This window comes from Zingiber officinale, chromosome 2A, assembly GCF_018446385.1.
Source record: "Zingiber officinale cultivar Zhangliang chromosome 2A, Zo_v1.1, whole genome shotgun sequence".
Taxonomy (NCBI): Eukaryota; Viridiplantae; Streptophyta; class Magnoliopsida; order Zingiberales; family Zingiberaceae; genus Zingiber; species Zingiber officinale.
Genome location: NC_055988.1, coordinates 35,228,902 through 35,251,316, shown reverse-complemented (window position 1 = coordinate 35,251,316; position 22,415 = coordinate 35,228,902). Strand labels below are relative to the sequence as shown.

Sequence of the window (22,415 nt, the reverse complement as noted above, 5' to 3'; positions counted from 1 at the left end):
TTCTATTTGTAGTTTTGTATTGCTTATATTTGTTGCAAAAAATAGATTGTACGAGGCTTCTTTGTTTCCAAAAAGTATCTAAAAAGAAAAGATTTAGCTGTGGCAGTTTGTTAGGACTAAGCTTTGGATGTACCCTTGGGAGATTGTGAACCAATTAAAATCTCGGTATTATACTTGTGGTGTTGATTTTTTCAAGTTTCCACTACTCAATCTATCAACTTGAAAGGTGTTATTCATTCCCTCTAACTTGCATCGATCCCAACAACTATATCATTGAAAAGTATCAAACATACAAACATAGCTACTTTTACCATAAAGATAAAATAGGATTACAAATCATTAATGGCATTGATACGCTATTAAAGATCAACTGTGAAAATAAAATTGGAAAGTTATATTTCAAAAACAATTGTAGCTCATCGAAGTCTAAACACATCAAAATTAAATTTTTGAAGGTTACAAAAAAAAAAGTTTAGAGTGGTCAAATATTAATTGAGCATACTAACACATATTCTATGATAGCAAATCCACTCACTAATGGGATGCAACCAAAGGTGTTTCATAAGCATGTGAATCATATGAGGTTCTTTTGGATGATAGGAGTTTGTACTCGATGTTTTATGCTCTATATTGGTTAACACATGTATATTTTAGTTTATTATACATACTAAGGTATAATGATACATGTGAATTGTTTTTTGACACTTTGAAATAATTGTATCATGATTTACTATTACAATTTGACATATATTTGTAAATATGTAAATTCTCTTTTGAATCATAAAATATAAATCATAGTTTACTACTACGGTTTAACATAAAGTATTTGTAAATATGATATTAGATTCTTTCGAGTCATAAAGATAACTACTTGAGGATAGATACATGTAGACCATATTTCATGTAATTTTTATGCTACGCATACGCATCCATATCATATCTATGTCATTAATAATATCAATATTGTAATTATTGATTGAGTTTGTTAGAAGTGTGATAACTATGATCACTTTAGTTCTATATGGATGAACTTAATAAACTAGATTATTTTAAGATATATTGTTACCATTCAATGATATTATTGAGCTCAACTAATGATATTTATCCCTGTATTATATGCGGAATCACATGTAGATAAAGTGAGAGATTATTTAATTTTATTTCACCATTTGGTGTGCTTACATGTTAAGGTTATAACACCTCCCCTCGGATGGGTCTAGTGGCTAGCACATGAGGTGTTGCCATCAATGAGGTCTGGGGTTCGAATCTCAGCAAAATCGAGATAAATGTCTCTCTTATGTGCTAGTCACTATTCCAAAGGCTAGTAGCCGCTCGTGATTTACCTCCTCCGTGTTGGCCCTGGGACGGGTCGGCGGGGGCGCTGGGGGTGAGCGTATTCACCTTTTGCCATCAATGTTAAGGTTATAACACACGATATGACCATTAAGGGTTAAACCCAATAAAATAATTTAATGAATGTTTAGATTTGATTTAATAGATGTGGATTATGTGGGTAGAAACCTATTACTCTACTTCCTGTTATTATTGATGGGTTGATAACGAAAACAAGCTTTTAAGCTATATAAAGAGTTACGGTCCTTGTAGGATTATTAGAATTGACTCTTCTTGTCATTCCAACTAGAGATAAGATTATGACTATCGTCACCCTAACCCCTATGGAAGATTAATCCCAGAGCATTTTCTCTTCTTAATCTTAAAGTTGATCCAGCGACATTATGATGATGATAATGTCTTTAGACTTAAGTCAAGAGTTATAGATTATTTGCTTCTGCATATATAATTTTGATTTTTACAAATTGTTATATAAATCTATGATAAAATCTTGTGTTAAAATTGTTTGATTCTTTTATAATTCATATGCAGTAGCACAATTTATGTTATAAAAATGCCTTCGATTTTCATCAAAATTAATAGATGGATTTAATAATTTTAAAAAAATTAGGATCATTTTTATTTATGATTTTTTTAAAATTTATTTTTTTTCTAAATTTATAAAATCTATATTATTTTAATCTCTATTTTTTAAAAAAAATTATATTATACCTATATACTTTTATATTTTTAGTAGTATTTTAATTTTAAAACATTTATAACAAAAATTATAGTGCATTCTTTCTATTACCATTTAAAAATTTATATATTTTAAATAATTTGTAAATGTTATTTTAATTTTAGGTGTTCCGACTACGTATCTACGTGGTAAACACATAGCGAATTATTCTTTCATCTTTTGTTTTTCTTATATTTCTTGTGTCTAGGTTTCATGTGACTAATCCTAAAGATAAATGACCACCTTCTTGGTTTGTTTATCGGATAAATCTGAAATATAACTTGTATATTTCTCTAAGTATTTTTACCATTGCATCACACCCATGGTAGCTCTAAAGGGTTTTTTCTTAATTCACTTATCTAAACTTTTAGTTAGCAATGATATGTACTAAGATTCTGCTTTGGATGTTCTTCATAGGGTCCAGTTGATTCCTGAAAGATAGATTTATTACAAGAGATCAAATTTTGATGAGCACATGCCCTCGAAAACAAACTTCTCCCACCATCAAACTACTTTATAATCAATTATAAATTGACCTCGTCATTTATCTTTTTATATAATCTTAATCTTAGGATGGACGGTAATTAAAAAACATATGAGAGGAGCGTAAACTTTTGATACAATAGGATATCCTGCTTTTGATTAATGTGCTACTTTTGCTGGACTTTAAGAACTCTTTAAATTACTCCACTTTAAAATCATACGTATCGGATCACACGGACATTAAAACGAAGAACAGTAGTTGAGAGAATGTAGCAACTTGATGGATAAAGCAAAAGCTAAAAATCTGCTTAAATACAATAGAAACAATATCATACAAAAATGACACTGAAAAATTAATAAAAAAATGTTCACAGATTCATTTTTTTTAAATATTAATAAAAATTAAAATCTAAAACAACGGCAAAATATATTTGTTAAAAACAAAATATAAGATTAAATATTATAAATTTATTACAAATTTGACGATGATGTTTACCGCTAACATATTTTTGCAGAATCAGATCTCTACATTTGATATCGTGTGATGAATAATATCATTACAATACAATAGATGACAAAACAGACACACTTGAGAATCCCTCTTCATGGATGCATTGGTGATAATCAAACTGGTTCTGTAGGTCTCTTCTAGTTGCCTGACACGGCTTCATCTTCTACCTGTGAAGTATTTCAAGGATGTCGAAGAATCTAACCACTAATAAAACTCGCATAAGAAAATAAGTGTTGCATCAAACCCCTGTTTGTCAAACACGCAAGAACTAAGTGCAATAACATAAGTGATACTTTATGAACTTGGTAAGATAAAATGTGAATGTTGAATTTATTTGTGTGCATGCATGCACATGTGTGTCATTTGTGTGCATGCATGCACATGTGTGTAAACGGACATGCATATTGATACGGATTATAATGAATGAATATAGGAGATGACGTGACAGTAAAAGTCAATAGAGGACATCTTCCCATCTGACTTTGATTAGTTGCCCAGCGCTAAGGCTCACCGAATTGGCCTGGTTGGATTCCAAGCCGTGCGAAAAAAAGCCGACCAGCCCTTAAGCCGATCGACTATAAGGGATTTAGTGTTTTACCCTTTGAACTAAAGAGACCGCGTCACTCAATAGTCAATTGAATTTAAGGACGACCGCCCTTACAGGCCGGCCGAAATGACCGACACACCTCACATTCAACCAACCATAGACCTGGTCGAAAGAAGGGTCAAACTCCTTACTTTGTATGAGCCTTTCTACATATGTCTGGTCGACCTGATCACCGATCAGCTCTATGGGTATCTATTCAATAATAGAACCGGACGGATTCATATGACTTCATACTCATCTCTTATATGTACAAGTATAAGATAGCTTTATAAATCTGGTCAAAATGTCAAGGGCACTTTACATACAAGGTATTATATACCAGCCGAACAAAGGATCGACCGGACCTAAGGCACTTTGGCTTAAAATACAGACCGAACCTCTCAAAGCACAATTTCATTTCTCCAAAAGCCCATTGTACGTCGGGTCGGACAAAGGACCGACCGAGCCTAAGATGCTTATCTTCATATTGTTGTCCGGACGAATCTATAACACGCACAGGTTACTAGATGGATTCCCAGTACGCCCAAGGCACCATATTATTTACTGAACAAATTTCTACATAGTCTTTCATACATAACAAGGCATCTTAATGCAAGGACATGCATAAAGATGACCGACCTCAAAGGTCGACCTCAACATAGGTCTCCAGGGCAATATTTAAGCTAGCCGCTTTCTCAAGTACAACTTTCGTCAGTCATTGAGCCTCTTGGAGCTAAGTTTCTAGCCCACTCATCCACTCAGAGGAGGGTACAGGGGCAGCCTTGGAAATTTGTTACTTTAACAACTCATTTTCCCGCGCCAGGGAGTACAATTATTGTGCGACGCTCATCCCGATCGCCCAACGCTAGAAGAAAAGACAAACAGCGTTTGAAACATCCAATGTGGGAAATGGTATATTAAAATACTTTACCTTGGTCTGTTCATAAGCGTATTCATCTGCTAACTCCATAGGAGTTAGCTCGCTGAGCTAGTTTCCAGCGTCCCCCTAGGCCTTTGTTAAACAACCCCTTAGAAGTATCTGACTGATAGTGGCGGTTGGAGGAGAAGTTATGGCCTAGGTGGACGACATATCAAAAGCGGTCGAAAATTGATGGGTCGTCTCAGCACGGCAAAGGTCGAAGGGGTCTTCACACGGGGAGACACGAAGAAGTCAAGGTCTATTGACTCATCTAGCAGGGAAATAACCTCCTGTACTCGAGCTAGATTCAGCATTAGGCTAGCAGACAGGGTCCGCTCAAAAATTTTCACTTGTACCTCCTCCCAGACGGGCTCTTCCCGGGCAGGAGATACTTGAGTGGAGGGTGCCTCACTGAAGGGTATTTCAACGGAGGGTGCTCATCCTTCAAGGACTTGGCCATGGATAAGCTTATGCCTTTTGCGTCCCTTTTGAGGGGTGGCCTCCCCCTCCGAAGGAGAACCTTCAAACACTAGAACTGGAGCGGAAGGTAATTCCCCATAGGTAGCGGCCACGCTAAACTCAGCCGTAAGACTGTCGGATGCCCCACCGGAAGGGACGATCGGATGTAAACCCCACTCGGTCAATAGTTCTCATCCCTTAGCCGGAGATCTTCCTCCTCCAGATCAATTTCCTCGTCAACCAGAGATGTAAAAATGGCATTCACTGCATAAAACAAAAAATATCTTAGTCAGTAATAATGCACTGATCGAGTTACTGAAACTTACCGAGAGAGCCGGGAAACTTCTTTCAAATAGGGCTTAAGCCAAACAAATATAGAGGGCTTTCACGTAACCATATGTGGATTTTGAAGCATCGACCGCTCAGTTTGGTGAAGTATGAGATAAAAGAGGGGTCACGCTTATAATTCCCTAAGTTAGGAAGGGGAGGAAGGGAAGATTGCCATGCAGTTGGCCAAGTGGCGAGCTCAGGCATTTCAAGGAAAAAGAAACGCGACTTCCATCCCTTGTTCGAAGAGGACATGTCTTCAAAGAAAACTGATTTCGGGCGGGATTAAAAAAGGAACACCCCTAGTTCCGATTTTTTGGGATAAGAAAATAGAAAGAAATTTCAGGAGGTCGGGGGAATACTGTATAGACGAAATAACATGAACGTGCCACACAAGCCACGAATGCCATTCGGAGTGAATTGTTGCAAAGGGATGTTGAAATAGCGACTCGGCTCCAACAAGAATGGGGAAAATGAAGACCAGCTGCTAACTGATCTTTAAAGAAGGTGATGTGGTTAGCAGAAGGATGATGAGGATGGGCGTTGGAGGTGGGGATGATGATATGATAATTCTTAGGGATTTCATATCGAGAACAGATGTATGTTTTATGAGCAGTGGCAAAATCCGAATGGGTTAGAGTGTACCGGGAGGCGAAAGATTCTTGTGCCATGAGAAAATGCAGAAAGGGCTAAGAACGAACGGCTTACTAATCGCTTAAGACGGGGGGAAGAAGAAAACTGTGAACGAGAGGTCGCCAGAAAGGAGATCGGAGAAGACGAAGGGCAGAGTGCTGAGAAGATGGGTTGTTTAGCGTTTTTATGAGGTATAACTTAATTATGGCCATTGGATTAAAACGGCATGCCCCTAGAGAATCGTTGATTTGCAAGGAGAAATGTGTCGTTGAGTCGTACGAAGAGACGTGCGTGAGAGGCCGTTTCAGAGAATGAAGAGGAGTGTCACGTGGCATTCACTCATAAATAGGCATTTATGATGGAGGCGGCAATCAAATCATTCTTTTGTCTAAACATCTCTCCGCGCATCCTCAGTAATCTCTCCTAGACAATTAGCCACTGACAAGCAATTTTTGAAAAAAAAAAAATACTATTAAGTGCCTAAGGCGCGAAGGAGCATGTGATCTTCCTGACGACCCTAGTAAAAGGGACGAGCGGGCGGAAATTGGGCTTGGGTCCAGTCAATCAATTACACCTCCTTCGACTAGACTTAAAGGGGAGACTAGTAATATGAGTTATAATGAGTGGACCCAGGAGATGACGTGGCGATCAAAGTCAAAGGGACATGGCGGTCAAAGTCAATGGAGAAGGACATCTCCCCATCTGATGTTAATTGGTTGCCCGACGCAAAGGCTCGCTGAATCGGCCTGGTCGGATTCCAAGCCGTGCGAAAAAAAAGTCGACCGACCCTTAAGTCGGTTGGCTATAAAGGATTTAGTGCTTTACCCTTAAACTAAAGCGACAACGTTACTCAATAGTTGATCGAGTTTAAGAACGACCGCCCTTACAGGCCTGCCGGAATGACCGACCCACCTCACATTCTACCAGCCATAGACTTGGTTGAAGGGAGGGTCAAACTTCTTACTCTGTATGAGCCTTTCTACATACGCCCAGTCGACCTGATAACTAGTCAGCCCTATGGGTATCTGTTCAATAATAGAATCGGATGAGTTCATATGACTCCATATCCATCTCTTCTATGCATAAGTATCAGATAGCTTTATAAATTCGGTCAACATGCCAAGGGCACTTTACATACAAGGTATTATATACCGGTTAGACAAAGGGTCGACCGAACCTAAGGCACTTTGGCTCAAAATACCGACCGAACCTCTCAAAGCACAATTTCATTTCTCCAGAAGCCCATTATACGTCTTGTTGGACAAAGGACCGATCGGGCCTAAGACGCTTATCTTCATATTGCTACTTAGATGGATCTATAACAGACACAAGTTACCAGATGGATTCCCGGTACACCCAAGGCACCATATTATTTCCCGAACGGATTTCTACATAGCTTTCCATACATAACAAGGCATCTTAATGCAAGGGCATGCATAAAGATGGTCGGCCTGGACATACTCAGTCGACAGCATAATCAAAGAATCCTAACAACCTGTCAGAATAACAAATATATATCAAAGAATATTCTTCTGGAAATTTCTTCAGGGACCATCATGTCTCCACTGACCATTTATAACAACATATTTCTTCAGAAATCCCAACAATAACAGATAGCATAAAAGAAGTATACATGTGGGTAAAGGAAAGATTCCTCTGATGATTATTACACATTATCTAGGATGTATATTTTCCTTTACCTAACAAACTCTGACACACTATGTCACCTCATGATTGCATAGGTTATGTGAGGTGATATATAAAGGGGGAGTCCTCTCCGGGGCAAAGGTACGTTCTTTGGACTTCTGCAACATACTCTCACGCACGTTCTCTACTATTTTTCATTCACTCGTCTGGACTAGTAGTAATTTGGGTGTCTGAAAGCCTTCGCCAAGGACTCCCTCTGGTTTCTAGGTGCTAACATTTTGTTGATTTGTCTTCGTGTGCACAGGATTGAAAGGAATTTTCAGTGGAGTAAGGAGTCATCTATCAGTCAACCATCAAGCCACCGTGCCCAGTGCGTCATCTCTATAGTTTTCAAACAAGATCACATATGAATCAAGCATGTCAAAGGTTGAATGAAGTACCTTCAAGCATGCAAGAACTTGATTAAACACTCAAGAAGCGAGCACAGTGAACTTGATAGGTTTGAAGAATGAATGTTGAACTTACGTGTACATGTGTGTTCTTTAAGCAAGTCAATGGGTAAAGGAAATACCTTCAAGTATCTCAAAGAATGCAAGGGTGGTTTAAACCAGCATATAGACACTCAATAGGATAGCAGTAATACAACTGATAATATACAAACTTGGCAATATAGAATCATGGTGTTAAATTCTCATGCGTGTGCATACATGCATGCACGTGCACAAGTGCTTGTGCAAAAGAGGTACCTTGCATACATGCATGCACGTGCACAAGTGCGTGTGCAAAGGAGGTAGCTTCAAGCATGTCAAAGTGTGAAGAAAATAACCACACCTGCTTGTCAAACACTCAAGGTACGCAACACAAATGATATTAGATGAACTTGGTAAGACAGAAGCGTGAACATTGAACTCTCTTGTGCATGTGTGAGCAAGAAAGAATGGAGCTTCTCACACTGCTTGTCAAAGACTCAATAGAAAAACACAGTAATGTATTTATGTGTTTGTATAAATGTTGAACTCTCATGCATCTAAACAAGGTGGAATTTCCCACACCTGCTTGTTGGACGTTATATGAACTTGGTAGATAGGCATTGTGTGTGCATAGCCACCACCGTGTGAATGTATGTAATGCCAAAGACACTCGTGCACGAGAGTGTGTCCGACATAATGCGTAGAGCCTCTAACTTTGTCAAACACTCACGAGGAATGCACAATAACATAAATGATACCATATGAACTTGGTAATAAACAAGCATGAATGATGAATTCTTGTGTAGACTTGTAAATGAAAGTCTGAAAGTCTGAATGTCTGTGAGTATGTCTTTCAACTTTCTAGTAGACTTGTAAAAAGTAATTAGCTACTAGAAAAATAGTCAAGACATATATTGCATGAAATTCATGTTTCTTTGTAAATGTAAGAACCATGCTATGATACTATGGAGATGAGATGGATTCCGTGGATCTTTCTTGGTTTGCTGCAATGTAAATTGACAATTTAGATCATGTGGAATATGGTCTCCAAGAATCAATTTAGTACCTGAACAGAAGCTAGGAAATTCACTACAACTTTAGCCAGATCTTCCTGATGTTTGGTGTAGCAATGGTCGGCACCTTCAATGATGTGCAGCTTGTGGTTGGGTATCAGCTTTGCAATTTCATAGGCATCTTCTACAGGAATGATTTCATCAGCTGAACCATGAACTGTGAAGATCCTAAAATAAACAATGAAGCCAAACTTGCATGACAAATCTAAACAAAAATAAGTTCCATTGCTAAATAAGAATTGTATCGGTGAGCTATGAGAAAGGCATTTAAGACAATTGGATAAACTTTATCACTTAAGAGTTTTTGGCTTCTTTTGGAGTTTAACTATAATTATCTAATATGACATTGTAGTTTAGCTAGCATGTGATTGAACCAGATCAACTTTAGCCTAGTCAATTGATGCGGCGATAAGGAGGAACCTCCCTAGCACGAGTCAATTGCCACGGTATAGGTCAAAGTCAAGTGGTTAACACCAGAGCTTGAGCAAGGCACGGTCGCACGAGGGAAGTGGGTGCATCGGCCGATTGGTGGAATCACTATCCGATCGGCCATCTAAGTAAACTATTATCTGGCCAGCGGGCCAGGATCCTAAGCCGAGCGGGCAGGAGCCTGAGCCGATCGGGCAGTCCGTCCGGCTCGGGGTGTGGCATTGGCTTTGTACTCATCACGAACCGATAGAAGAAAAGACAGTTAATAAGGGGCAGAAAAGGCAAAGAAGAATACTCTATCTGCCATTAAATGCGCAGAAGCCAAGACAAAGATGTCTTCTGTAGGTAATCAATATCATTAAATAGAGGAAGACGAAATGTCACTAAGAAAGGTATAAAAGGACCTGCCAAGTCTGAGGAATGGGCAAGAAAAATAAGTCTAAGTCTTTACCATTTTCCATTCTTCTTCCTCTCTGTTTCTAACTTGAGCGTCTGAGGACCAACGCCAGGGACTCGTTCCCTGGTTTTGGTTTTGTTTTGCAGAAAGGAGCGAGATTCTCATCCAGTTAGCGGAGCCGCCACCTTCCCGACTTTCCAACTTCATTCCTTCGGACAAGATCATTTTGGCGCAGTTTGCGGGAATCATTCCTGCATCCGAACGAGAAGATGGAAGACACTGGACGATTCGCAACAGTAACGCTGACACAAGAGGAACTTGACGCGCTGATATAAGCCCGAGCGGCAAAGATAGTGGAGCAACAACAAGAGTTGGCCAATCGTCAAGTACAGGAACCTGCAGCCTCAATAGCAGGACGGCATGCCGAACAACTCTTCACTCGGGAACTAAACAATATGTCGATCGGCACCTATAGGGAAGCCCCTAATGCGCCGGCCCAATTATAGACTCCAACAGAGAAGGGCCGAGTGGATAAAGATCGAGGGTCATCCTTTGATGAGGCACCCGTTCGAGACACAAGAAACAGGAAACTCAGGGAGGACGACTCATCCGAACGGGTTAATCAACAATTTTCAGAGAGAATTCTGAATGACCCTCTGCCAAAGCACTACACCTCACTAACGATTGGGGAATATAATGGGACAACCGACCCCGACAACCACCTGGCCAAGTTTGACAACGCGGCCATGCTGCATCAATACATGGACGGAGTAAAATGCCGAGTCTTTCTTACCACGTTATCTGGATCGGCACAACGCTAGTTCAAACGTTTGCCGAGCGGTGCAATTCACAGCGACCTTCCTCCATCACTTCGCTAGCAGTTGCTGCCACCAGAAGACGAGCGTGAATCTGTTTCATTGAAGCAAGGACCTCGAGAGGCCTTAAGGACATATATCCAACATTTCAATCAGGTGGCGATGGACATCCCGGCTGTCTCCTCGGATGTATTGGTAAACGCTATCACACAGGGGCTCACTGAAGGAGAATTTTTTCGGTCACTTATTCGGAGGCCGCCAAAGGACTTTGGCCATCTACAGAAAAGAGCCAATGAATACATCAATGTAGAAGAAGCTCAGGCAGCCAAGAAAAGAGAGACCCCCGCTGAACCAGCGGTGGCATTCGAGTGGCGTCAGCCGAGTAGCAATCAGCCCCCTAAAGGACCCCGATCAGGAGGAACTCAACAACAGCACGAACCTAGGACGCATACCGTATAGCACGTTGGGGACGGATGGCTGAAGGTCTCCAAGGGTAAAATATGAACGTCGATGTTTTGCTCTTTCCATCAATCAGCAACTCATAATGCCCAGGACTGCTACCCCTGTCTTCATCAGCGGTCGAACGGCGACCTTAAACCTCTGTCGTCATCGGTCGAACGGTGACCTTAAACCCTTGTCTTCATCAGCGGTCGAGCGGCGACCTTAAACCCCTATCTTCACTAACGGTCGAGCGACAACCTTAAACTCCTGTCGTCATCAGCGGTCGAGCAGCGACCTTAAACCCATGTCGTCATCAGTGGTCGAGCGACGACCTTAAACCCCTGTCTTCATCAACCGTCAAGCGGCGACCTTAAACCCCTGTCGTCATCAGTGGTCGAGCGGTGACCTTAAACCCAGGTCTACGTTATTAAGCAACGCTATTAAATTGTCAAGCGATAACCTTAAAATCGGAACTAATTAATCGGCTAAGAAAATAGATAAGTCGTTGTCAATCGGAAGAACACAAAGCCACACTTCAGTTTGCGCGACAACAATTTATCTCAATACAAATCGAAAACAGTCAGAAAGTAACGGAAAAGTCATGGTTCGCCGGGCGGACTGTCATTCATTGATACTTCAAAAAATTACAGAAGCACAAGTCGGCTCACTCGAGATAATCTAAAACATCATCGGGCATGACTCAGTCAGCTTGTCTCGACTAATGACCTTGCTTGTCAGGGCGGAGGGGAGGTAGCCGCCTTCCTTCAATTGATCAAGCGTCCCATCGATAGCAAGGTTGAATAGACGGAGTACCCGATCGGCGACCTTGTCATTAAAAGCGTCCGAGCGGATGTAGGCATGTTTCATGAGTTCGAACCTGGACGACCCAGCTCCCTGATAAGTATCTAGAGTCGCTCGGGAAGCCTGCAGCTCTTCCTTCAACTTAGCCAGCTCTTCATCTTTAACATCGAGTCGGGCCTTTAATGCAGTCTGGTCGGCCAATCATCCATCTCGTTCAGCCTTCAATGTGTCCTCAGCCTCCTTTAAGTTTTAGGCCAACACCCGGGACTCCTTATTTTTGATCTCCAAGTCCTCAATGGCCCGGAGCTTCCTGGTGTTGACCAAATTGAGCTTGGATTCGAAGGAGCTGACATGTTTATCTAGCCGAACCAATTGAGCAGCCTGCTCAGAGCCTTTGTTCTTCTCCTCCTCCAGCCGCTCGGAACTCTTACTCAGATAGGCTCTTAATTGAGCCAGCTCGGCGTTCAGTTGTTCCAACTGCGCCTGAGAAGCCGCTGTCTGGGCGTGCAACTGTTTGACTTCTTCCTCTAAAAAAGCAAGCCGCGGACACATGGCTAGCCTCTCTACCCAATAATGCGAGAAAGATAAAAAGAATTTTTAGGAGCCGAGCGGCGACAGATAATAACATATAAAATACTTACCCTAGTGGACATCTGGGTATGGCTATTGCCGAGTGCCCCCGGAGGCATGACTGTCGCACAAGCTCGAGCGTCGTCCCATATCTGTGCTAGCGGTCCCCGGATGATTATTTGATGTTCCGGGGCTCGGGATTCAACGTTGTCAGTATCACGCCACTCATCCGTGGGCAAATGAATGATCGTTGTTATGTGGCACTGGCCACTCGGAGCAGACGGGGCAAAGGCTGCTCTGCCAACAGACTGAGGCGTTGACGCCAGCTGGATATAAGACTTCTGAGTCTTTGGCTATCGAGGCAATACGAAGGCGACCGGCGGTGCACAGATTGTTCCTTCGAGCAACCCGGATAGAGACGGCGTCTGATCAAATGAAAGCGAAGTATGTGGGACGGCAGTCGCCTGCTCAGGCACAGGAGTGGAGGTTTCAGCCCGCTCGGGTGAAGGGCGCGGACTGGTCCTTGTGGGAGTCTATGTAGCTGAGGCAGTAGATCAGGCGGCAATCTCTGCCCGTCGTCTCTTTCAGTTTATCAATGGCTCCCTAGAAGAAGCCAATTCCGAGGCCTAGGCAACTATAATTACCGGAAGGCGCTCGGGCGGAGGACTCATGGCGATAGTCGTTTCACCACCAACCGTACGGCTGGCCACTCCATCACTCCCTTAGGCTGGCCCCAATGCTCTCTCCGAGCGGATCTTCTTGAGAGTCGACCAGCTACAAGCCACGGCTTTCAAACTCGGCCACGGCCGCAACATTGATTTCTGCGTCCGCGAGTTTAGATTTCTCGGCCAGACGTGCTCGCAACATGACTTGAGCTACAAAAGAAAAAGAAAAATCAGTTAGATTTAAAAGTTAGACAAAGTAGGAACAAACCTAGGCTGAATGGAAGCCTTGTGTGGATTGGACTCAAGCCGAACACGTAGAGAACGCCCTCCAGTAGCAGCTTGTGGATATGGTATTTCTGACCGGCCAAGCTGGAAGTCGCATTGAGATAATCCAAGCAGCTCTTGTATTTCTTGAGCTCGGGAGGGTTCGGCACCTCTAGCTGTCACCTAGTTGGAAAGTCCTATCGCTTGGGAAAGCGAACAAAAAAGTAGTAGTTCTTCCAATGCTTGTTGGAGGACGGCATCTTATCGAAGAAAATAAGGCCCACTCAAGCTGGAAAAAGAAAAGTCTCCGGCTCAGAGAATTTGGGATAATAGAAATAGTGGAAGAGTCGAGGAGTAAGAGGTATGCCGTGCAGACAGAATAGAACGACGACCCCACATAGTAGCCAACAGGAATTCGACACTAGTTGATGTAAAGAAATACGTAAATATTTACAAAAGGGTGGATCGGGAACCACAGACCGGCTGTAAATTGATCCCTAAAGAAGCAAACGAAACCCAAAGGTGGCTTGTTCGGGCGGTCGAAAGCCGAGGGAAGGCCGATTTGACAATCAAAGGGAATTTCAAAAGCATCTCTCAAACTTTCAGTATCGCCTCCGTCGAACCTGGACTCAAGGGATGTGTACCATAGCCCAGGGACGAAGGCAGGAGATTGTGAGGAGCTTGCCATCGGAAATAAAAGTCGACGAGAAAACAAAGAAGTTCGGCTGAGAGAAAAGACGCTACGAACACTGAACAGATTCGATTGAAGGGAAGTGAAAGTTTACTAGGGAGATTGTTAAGATTACCGGAGAAGACGCAGAACGCGATGGCGTTGAGATGCTCACTGACGAAGACGAAGACGCAAGGTGAGGGAAACGGCGAAGCACGCGAGTTTATAAACCTCGCGACCGATCGACCTCAATCGTCCGATCCAATGTTACGAAAACCTAGAAGCAGATCCATCCATTGATTTTGAAACGGCGCACGTCTCGGGACAAGCGGATATCCGTCTGTCACATCGAGCGTGCAGCGGCAGTAATAGACACGTGTCATTGGGTCATCGGAAGCATTTAATGAACTTAATTAAAAAGGCATGGCGGCGTACTCGGCCATAATTATCACGGATTTGCACAGTCTTCGAGAAATTTGGATAACGTCAGCTTAGACCGCGCTCGCCCGAGGGGAAGAGAATTTACCAAATGTTGCTGCTCATCTTCTTGATCGGTGCAAGGAACGAGCCAAGGATGGAACTCTACACCGGCAGAACGAAGTCGTGTGGCGTCGGCTAGCAGATCGATCAGTGATAGCAGACCAAGAATAGTCCGATCGGACCTTGGAACATTCAAGCCGAACGGGCCTCCGATTCATCAAAGAAACATCTTGTCTAGTCAGTCGGACTTGCAGCCTCCTTCGACCAGAGCTTGAGCAAGGCACGGTCGCACGAGGGAAGTGGGCACATCGGTCGATCGATGGAATCACTGTCCGATTGGCTATCTGAGTAAACTATTATCTGGCCCAGCGGGCCAGGATCCTAAGCCGAGCGGGCAGGAGCCCAAACAGATCGGGCAGTCCGTCCGGCTCGGGGTGTGGCGTTGGCTTTGTACTCATAACGAGCCAATAGAAGAATAGACAGTTAATAAGGGGAAGAAAAGGCAAAGAAGAACACTCTATCTGTCATTAAATGCGCAGAAGCCAAGACAAAGATGTCTTCTGTAGGTAATCAATATCATTAAATAGAGGAAGACGAAATGTCACTAAGAAAGGTATAAAAGGGTCTGCCAGGTATGAGGAATGGGCAAAAAAAATAAGTCCGAGTCTTTACCATTTTCCATTCTTCTTCCTCTCTGTTTCTAACTTGAGCGTCGGAGGACCAACGCCAAGAACCCCTTCCCTGGTTTTGGTTTTGTTTTGCAGAAAGGAGCGAGATTCTCATCCAGTCAACGGAGTCGCCACCTTCCCAGCTTTCCAGCTTCATTCCTTCGGACAGGATCATCAATAATCTGACTTTAAGAGTGATTCTAGGACCAGTAATATCAACTAATATCCTTTATTATGCATTGTACTATAAAGGGGGTAAAGGTAGTTTATCTTGAGAAAACATAAAAGATGATTGGCTTGGCTAATTTGCAAGATTGAGTAAATCTAACCAGATATTATTAGTTTTTATATGAAAGGTTACAAGTCCTTTCTTCAATGTCAAACCAGCGAATAAAATATCATTTCGTGCCGCCCGACACAGACGATTTTTACCGTTCCGCCAGGAGACGAAATCGGCACGTCACGGACGATCGTCTCAAGCAGTAAGGATGCGTCCTCGGACGCTTCCGGTGTCGTCGGAGGCGTCCTGGGACGCTTAAAGCGTCTCAGGCGCCGGAGGCGTCGCGATGCGATGTTTCTAGCGCCGCCGGAAATGTCATGGGACGCTTCCGGTGCCGCCGAAAGCGTTACCAGATGCTTCTAGTGCCACTGGAGGCTTCGCCAGACACCTCCGACACCGTCGGAGGCGTCCGCGGGGCGTCGGAGGCGTCCGCGTGGCGTCGAAGGCTTCGCGGGCGCGCGCACGGGCGTTGGGGCGTTTAGGTTTAGGGTACTGTACAAAATTAATATTCCAATTTAAATAAATCAAACAATTCCTAACTTAAGTGTAATATTTGAAAGAGGCTTTCATTAACTCTAATTAAATTATCCCAATAAAAATAAAAAATATATTTTAAATTTTAAAAAAATAATAAATTTTATTAAATAATATTCTGCTATTATTTTTAATGTTTTAAATTTTATTTAAAAATTCTAAAAAAAAAATTTAAAAACTAATTTTTTTTTTAAATTCTAAAAAAAATTTTAAAAAATTATAAAAATTCTAATAAATCAAATTTATATTCTGATTTTTTTAAATTATTTTGTATTTATTTACTATTTTAATGTTTAATTAATATTCTAATTTCTTACTATTTTAAATATATATTATTTAAATTATTAATTAATTAAATAAATAAATAGTTAATTTATATAATTATTATATATAAAATAATATTTTTATTAATTTATATAATTATGATTATTTAATCTGAACATTGGAGAACTGTAAAAGTTAACTAAGCAAAATATTACAAGAACCAATGCTTCCATCTGATTCACATCACTTCTTTTAGTGTTAGTAAGGTAGCATACTATGATGTATCAATTTTAATTCGAGTTTGATAGATCAATTTTCTATTAAAAATATATATTTAATTATTTTTTCTAACAATATTAAGTTGTTTAATAATAGAGAACTTATATAAAATCAATATATAACTTATTTTTAAATTATACATAATAAATATATTTATCTAATAATTACTATATATATATCGAAATTGTATCAGCACGGCACGATACAATACTGAAACTATATCATTCTGGTCTGGAACATCGGCACGGGTAGAGATTTTAAACCTTGGTCAAACTATACTTGTCCATGGCTCTATCTCAAGAAGTCAATAAGTGATAATATAAATTGGCAAACTCTTGATTCAGAAATAAAAGCACTTGCCTAAATAAAGTCTAATAAGAAAGGTTCTGCTCCTTCAAACACTCTAAGCCTCTAGGTGAGATGACCAAGGAAAAACACTCACCCAGAGGGAATTTAGGTGCCTGATTTGAGCTCCTCCTAATAACATTACTAGTTAACACAGATTGCCTAAAAAAACAAAAAAAAAAATGCAACATGGCTGGTCAAACAAAAAACAAATGGTCAGAAAAGAATTGATGGCATATAAGCATATATACTTTGAGTTCAACATTTGGAATTTATAGTACACATCAAGTTAACGTAGGGTTTGGTCTATAGATTAAAAGCATGGTCAAATTAAGTTCACAACTCATGAAGTGCTAAACACCACAACAGAAAACAGTGGTGATGCATTTGTTAGTCCATCTTAAATGTTGGCTAAACTCATGCAAGAATGAAGTCCATTTACTGAGGCTAAAGAATAAAATGTTAACTTGATAAAATGTGTTTGATTACTTAAGTGTGGAGCAAGAGGAAGCAGCAACCTGCACTTCTTATCAATTGAGAGGCATGCTGCATGCATATCAATATTTAGTCTGTCCATTAGACTTTGTTCAGTTACTCTGAATGCAAATTTACCTGCAATATATTCAAATTGAAGTCAGTGTTAACAGCAAAACCAAGTAGAAAAAAAAACAAAGGGATGAAGAAGAAAAACCTACCAAGTGTATGCTAGAAAGTCTTTGAATATCATCATCTTTTATTAAGTGGTCCCTAGAATGTAACCTTAAAAGCAAAAAAAAATCATCTTCAAAAGAAACATGCTCATATTGAGATAGGAGTAAGGAGGATCATGTTTCTCCTTTTAGCATATGGGATTGATTTTTTGTGTAACAAATTTCATTATCCTTTTAACTTACACCAAAAAATAATTTCCTATGGCCGTTACCCTGGATCAGTAAGACAAACACGAGATTCAATATACTGTTTAATGACTGAAGTCCTACAAGAACATATTTCAAATTATTAACAATTTCCACTGAGATTTACACTATTCCTGAACTTACACATAAAGATGAGTTGTCATTCTATTAGTATTCTCAATGATGAGAAGTGGGAAGAGACAAAACCAGAACAACTTAATTGAGCTACATTCCAAAATTTAGGATATTGTAAATGACCAAATTTAAACAATAATCATAAACAAGAATTAACTGACAAAGAATGTGCACACTCTTAAAAGTAACAATCAGTAACCTAACCAAAATTTTTATAGACCATCTTCAGCTTACCATTTTTGTCCATAACATCAATGAAACCATCAATTTTAATTCTTTGAAGATAATCTTCGCCCAAGACATTTTCAATTCCTCTTTTTAAGTCAAAGCGTCCAGAAAGATTTATGACTGTATGAGCATCTGCATACTTAGATGCATATAAGAGCACCACATCTCCCCCTGTAAGTACCAATTCCAGTTAGAATCAGACATAAACTTGTAAGGCATAATTGCTCTACATGAAACTATATATAAATTGATGCAAAAGTCAACTCCAGATTCTTCAGCGAAAAAGTTGAACAAGTAAATATCATTATGGATACAAGGAGGACGACAACATGTCAACAAAATTCAACACAAAAGACATATATTAAAGCTTGGCAATAGGTGAAAATCTAAAATAGACTTAATAGTCGCATGTGCAACGAGCATCTACCTTTACTATGACCAACAACAGCACTTGTTTCATAATCTTTCTCAGAAAAGTAGAGGAGTACAGAATGTAAATCTTCAACTTCTTTCCAGTAGTTGCCATACTCAAAGGTACCCTCACTGTCACTGAAAATATAAATAGCATCATCAGTATGTGACCAAATCAATATAAAATGGTTGCATGAATGTCATGAAAAGACACATGAGAATCTAGAGTAAGACAGAAGTTTAGCATGGATCATAGCGTCCATCAAAAAAAAATTCCCACAATTGACAAGAAACCTGAATCTTATAGTGGTTCAGCTAGTTTATTTGGAGCATAAGTAGAAGACTAAAGTATAAGTACTGAGAAGAGAATGAATAATTAATTATATGTATATATTAGGTACTGAGATGAATAGACAAAATAGAAAATGACCAACTGTAGTTTTTATCATAGGAAAAAGATGATTATAAAATAAATAGAAAGCATCACTTCAAATTTATGATAGAATCAAGTGCCCAACATCTTGACTTGTATCAGATAATCTTACACATAGTCAAGCCTCAAAAGTGGATGGGATTCATTCAAGATAAACTCTATTGGTGCAATCATGCCTCAAGCGGTTGAGTCCACATATTGTTGATATGTTTAGCAAAGGATGGCGCAATCAAACACCAAGTGGTCGAGTCTGCCCATATGGTTTTAACATGTTTGGCAAAGGCCTAAGTTAGGTTATATTTGTAGTATCGAGATCAAGTTAGAGGGAGGGTGAATAGGGTTAAAAAAAATTTGCAATAAAAATAATGAGCAGATAGTAACTAAATTAATCAAAGTTAGAACAGTGGTAATAAAAAATTAAGTTTGACTAATTTTATCAAGTAAGACAAAGGCAGTTATAACAACTAGCAATTAAGCATGCAAATTTGACTAAACCAGCCAAAAGTATACACTCGGCAGTTTAAAAATATTGATTTTTATTTCCATTTCTCCTAGGTGGAGAAACTTTTACAAAAAAAGAATATAAAATTAGGCACAATAAAAAGATTAAGGCAAACACTTAAACAAATAGAAATTATTACTCTAAGTGTTGCTGATCATAAGTGAAGTGTGTGTCACAGCGTGTTGCAGCACGTAAAGCTAATAGAGCATTCAGAGTACTAAACAGAACTAGATGGTTGAGAAAGAGATATATTGAAAGCTCTACCTTGAAGCTCCTTATATAGTACTCTTCCCGTCAATCGTAGCCCTCCCGGTCACCTGTACAAGTGTTGACATAGCTACAACTTCTATCCGTAAGATAATGTTAACAAAGCTTCCCGGTCGCCCATGTACCTCCCAGTCCCCTGGGTAGAGATCAAACTCCATCTTGACCACCGTATTCGAGTTGCTAATAATGTTGTTTCCGAGTCACTTTAAAGTTGCTCGATCGCCAGTATACCCGGTCGACTAGACCCTTCGAAATTCCTTTGTCGAGAGTTATCACCCGTCAATCGCCTTCGGACTCCATCAGTTGCCTAGAACTAAGGATGCAAATGAGCCAAGCCACTCATGAGCCGCTCACGAGCGGCTCGGTCAAAACTCAATTCGAGGTTGAAGTTGACCGAGCTCGAGCTAAGCTCAAGCTAGCTTGATTAGAAATCAAGCCGAGCTCGAGCCTAATTATTACCGGCTCAGTGGCTCATCGAGCCAAATGAGTCAGTAATAATATATATTTTTATAATATATATATATTAATTTATTTCTTAAAAAATAATAAAAATTCGAGCTCGAGCCCATAATAAAATATCAAGCTCGAGATCAACTCTATAGGCTCGAGCGAGCTCGAACTCGAGTCGAGCCAGTATAAATCGAATTGAGCCGAGCTTGAGCCAAGGCTGGCTCAAGCTCGATTTGGCTCGTTTACAGCCCTACTTGAAACCATCTAACATGTTTTCCTGCACTTGTTACATGTAATGAGTATGATAGAAAATATAAAGTTACTCGCACTTACTTAACTAGATTAACCTATCTAGTTCGGTTTTACCAAGTAATCAACCTCCAGTTAATTCCACACACTTGGAGTTATGTCAAGCAATCAACCTCCAGCTGATTCCACACACTTGGATTTTTTGCCAAGCAATCTGCCTCTAGCTGATTCTACTAACTTGGTCTTGAGTCACGTAGCACCCAACTACGAAATTGTCTATCAAACCTTAATCACTTGGACTTCATTCACGTAACCTCCAGCTAGAAATTTGTCTACCAAGACTTAATTACTTGGACTTGATTCACCTAGTTTCCAGCTAGGAATTTGTTTACTTGGTCCAAACCAAGACTTAGCTCATGCCTGATTCCCAACCAGGACTTAGATCCTAGTTCACAACTAATACTTTAACACGTGTCAAGTATCTTGTACCTACAAACTTGATACAAGATTACAATTAACCTAATTTTAACCTTAGTCATATATCAAAACCTTAAGTTACATGTTGTGCACCCTGCACTAACAATCTCCCTATTTTTGATAATATGAAAATTAAGTTAAAGTTAGTTAAATAATCAAAAAAATGAAATTTTGAATTGTCTATTCAATGAAAAATAGAAATAGTGCAGTCATACAAGAATATAACAAATAAATAGCATCCCCTTAATTATTGCTCTCCCTTAATGAGATAAGGAATAAAAGATGGGAAGTAATAATTTAAAAACAATTGTTAACAAATTTCAAAGTCAACCTTTTAACCCTTCTCCCCCTTTTTCATATATCAAAATGGGTTAATCAGATAATTTAAGCAAGATGTAAAGATGATTGCAATTTAGATCAAGTTATTCAGACAAATTATATAAATCAAGCTAAGGATAACAACTCAAATGTAAACCAAAATAAGTAATTAAGATAAAGACAAGTCAAGCATAAACATAAAAGAAAATATAAGTCTAGATCCACAATGAACGAAAGTAGTGACAATCATGTACTACAAACCCAAGCATAGCAAAAAAAAAAAGTTAGAACTGAATCCACAAATCATATAACATGAGTCTAATCAGAAGAGGAGGGAGGGGGATGATGCTGGTAATGGATACGCATCATGGCCATCATCTCTCATAGATGGGCCCGCATGCCAGTGACAACTCCCTCGAGGCTGGTCATTCTATCCTCTACCGTCGGTGGAGGAGAAGGAGCTGGAAGTTCAGCTGGTACTTGGTCATTCTCAAGTATGGCCATGATATCATCAATGTATGGAGATTTGGGTGTTGCATGCCTTCCATCCTTCCATACCAAGGTGTTCTCTCCGAGGACCATCTTAGCTAGGGTAAAATTCCTAAGTCCTATGGTATCAAATTCGGTCAAAGGAGAAAGAAAACCCTGAGTAATGTCAACTCCTAATGACGAGAAAATACGAGTCAAGATGTGGCAGCAAGGCATATGGACTCGTCGACTAGTAGATATGCTCGAGTGATAGATGACAGATCTGAAAAGTAGGCTAAAGCTAATATCAAGTCTCTGTCTGATGGCATATAGAAGGAATGAATGGCATGGCCTTACAATCGCAAGGTCGTGAGTGTTGATGGGTAAGATGCACATGGTCACGACCTTGTAAAGAACATAGTCAACAATGTTGAGTGAGCTAAAGTTGATGATGGTCGACGTCCGCTCGCCACCAAAGAGATAGGTGTAAATGAGATCTA

At 40.1% G+C, this 22,415-nt stretch overlaps 1 protein-coding gene across 4 annotated transcripts in view; it reads right to left on the bottom strand.

Moving 5' to 3' along the window:
• Positions 1–2,984: 2,984 nt before the first annotated feature.
• LOC122041021 overlaps positions 2,985–22,415 on the bottom strand; it is a 32,225-nt gene continuing 12,794 nt past the window's right edge. Inside the window, exons 4-8 of one of the 4 annotated variants that reach the window (XM_042600548.1) lie at positions 18,768–18,889; positions 18,347–18,511; positions 17,600–17,693; positions 9,173–9,347; positions 2,985–3,232 (exon numbers count right to left, since the gene is read on the bottom strand). In XM_042600548.1, coding sequence (XP_042456482.1) covers positions 3,203–3,232; positions 9,173–9,347; positions 17,600–17,693; positions 18,347–18,511; positions 18,768–18,889 — 586 coding nt within the window. In that variant the 3' untranslated portion in view covers positions 2,985–3,202. Of the gene's footprint in view, positions 3,233–8,687; positions 8,832–8,993; positions 9,111–9,172; positions 9,348–17,570; positions 17,694–18,346; positions 18,512–18,767; positions 18,890–22,415 lie in introns of those variants that run through there. The other 3 variants (XM_042600546.1, XM_042600547.1, XM_042600549.1) reach the window with 3 other exon arrangements.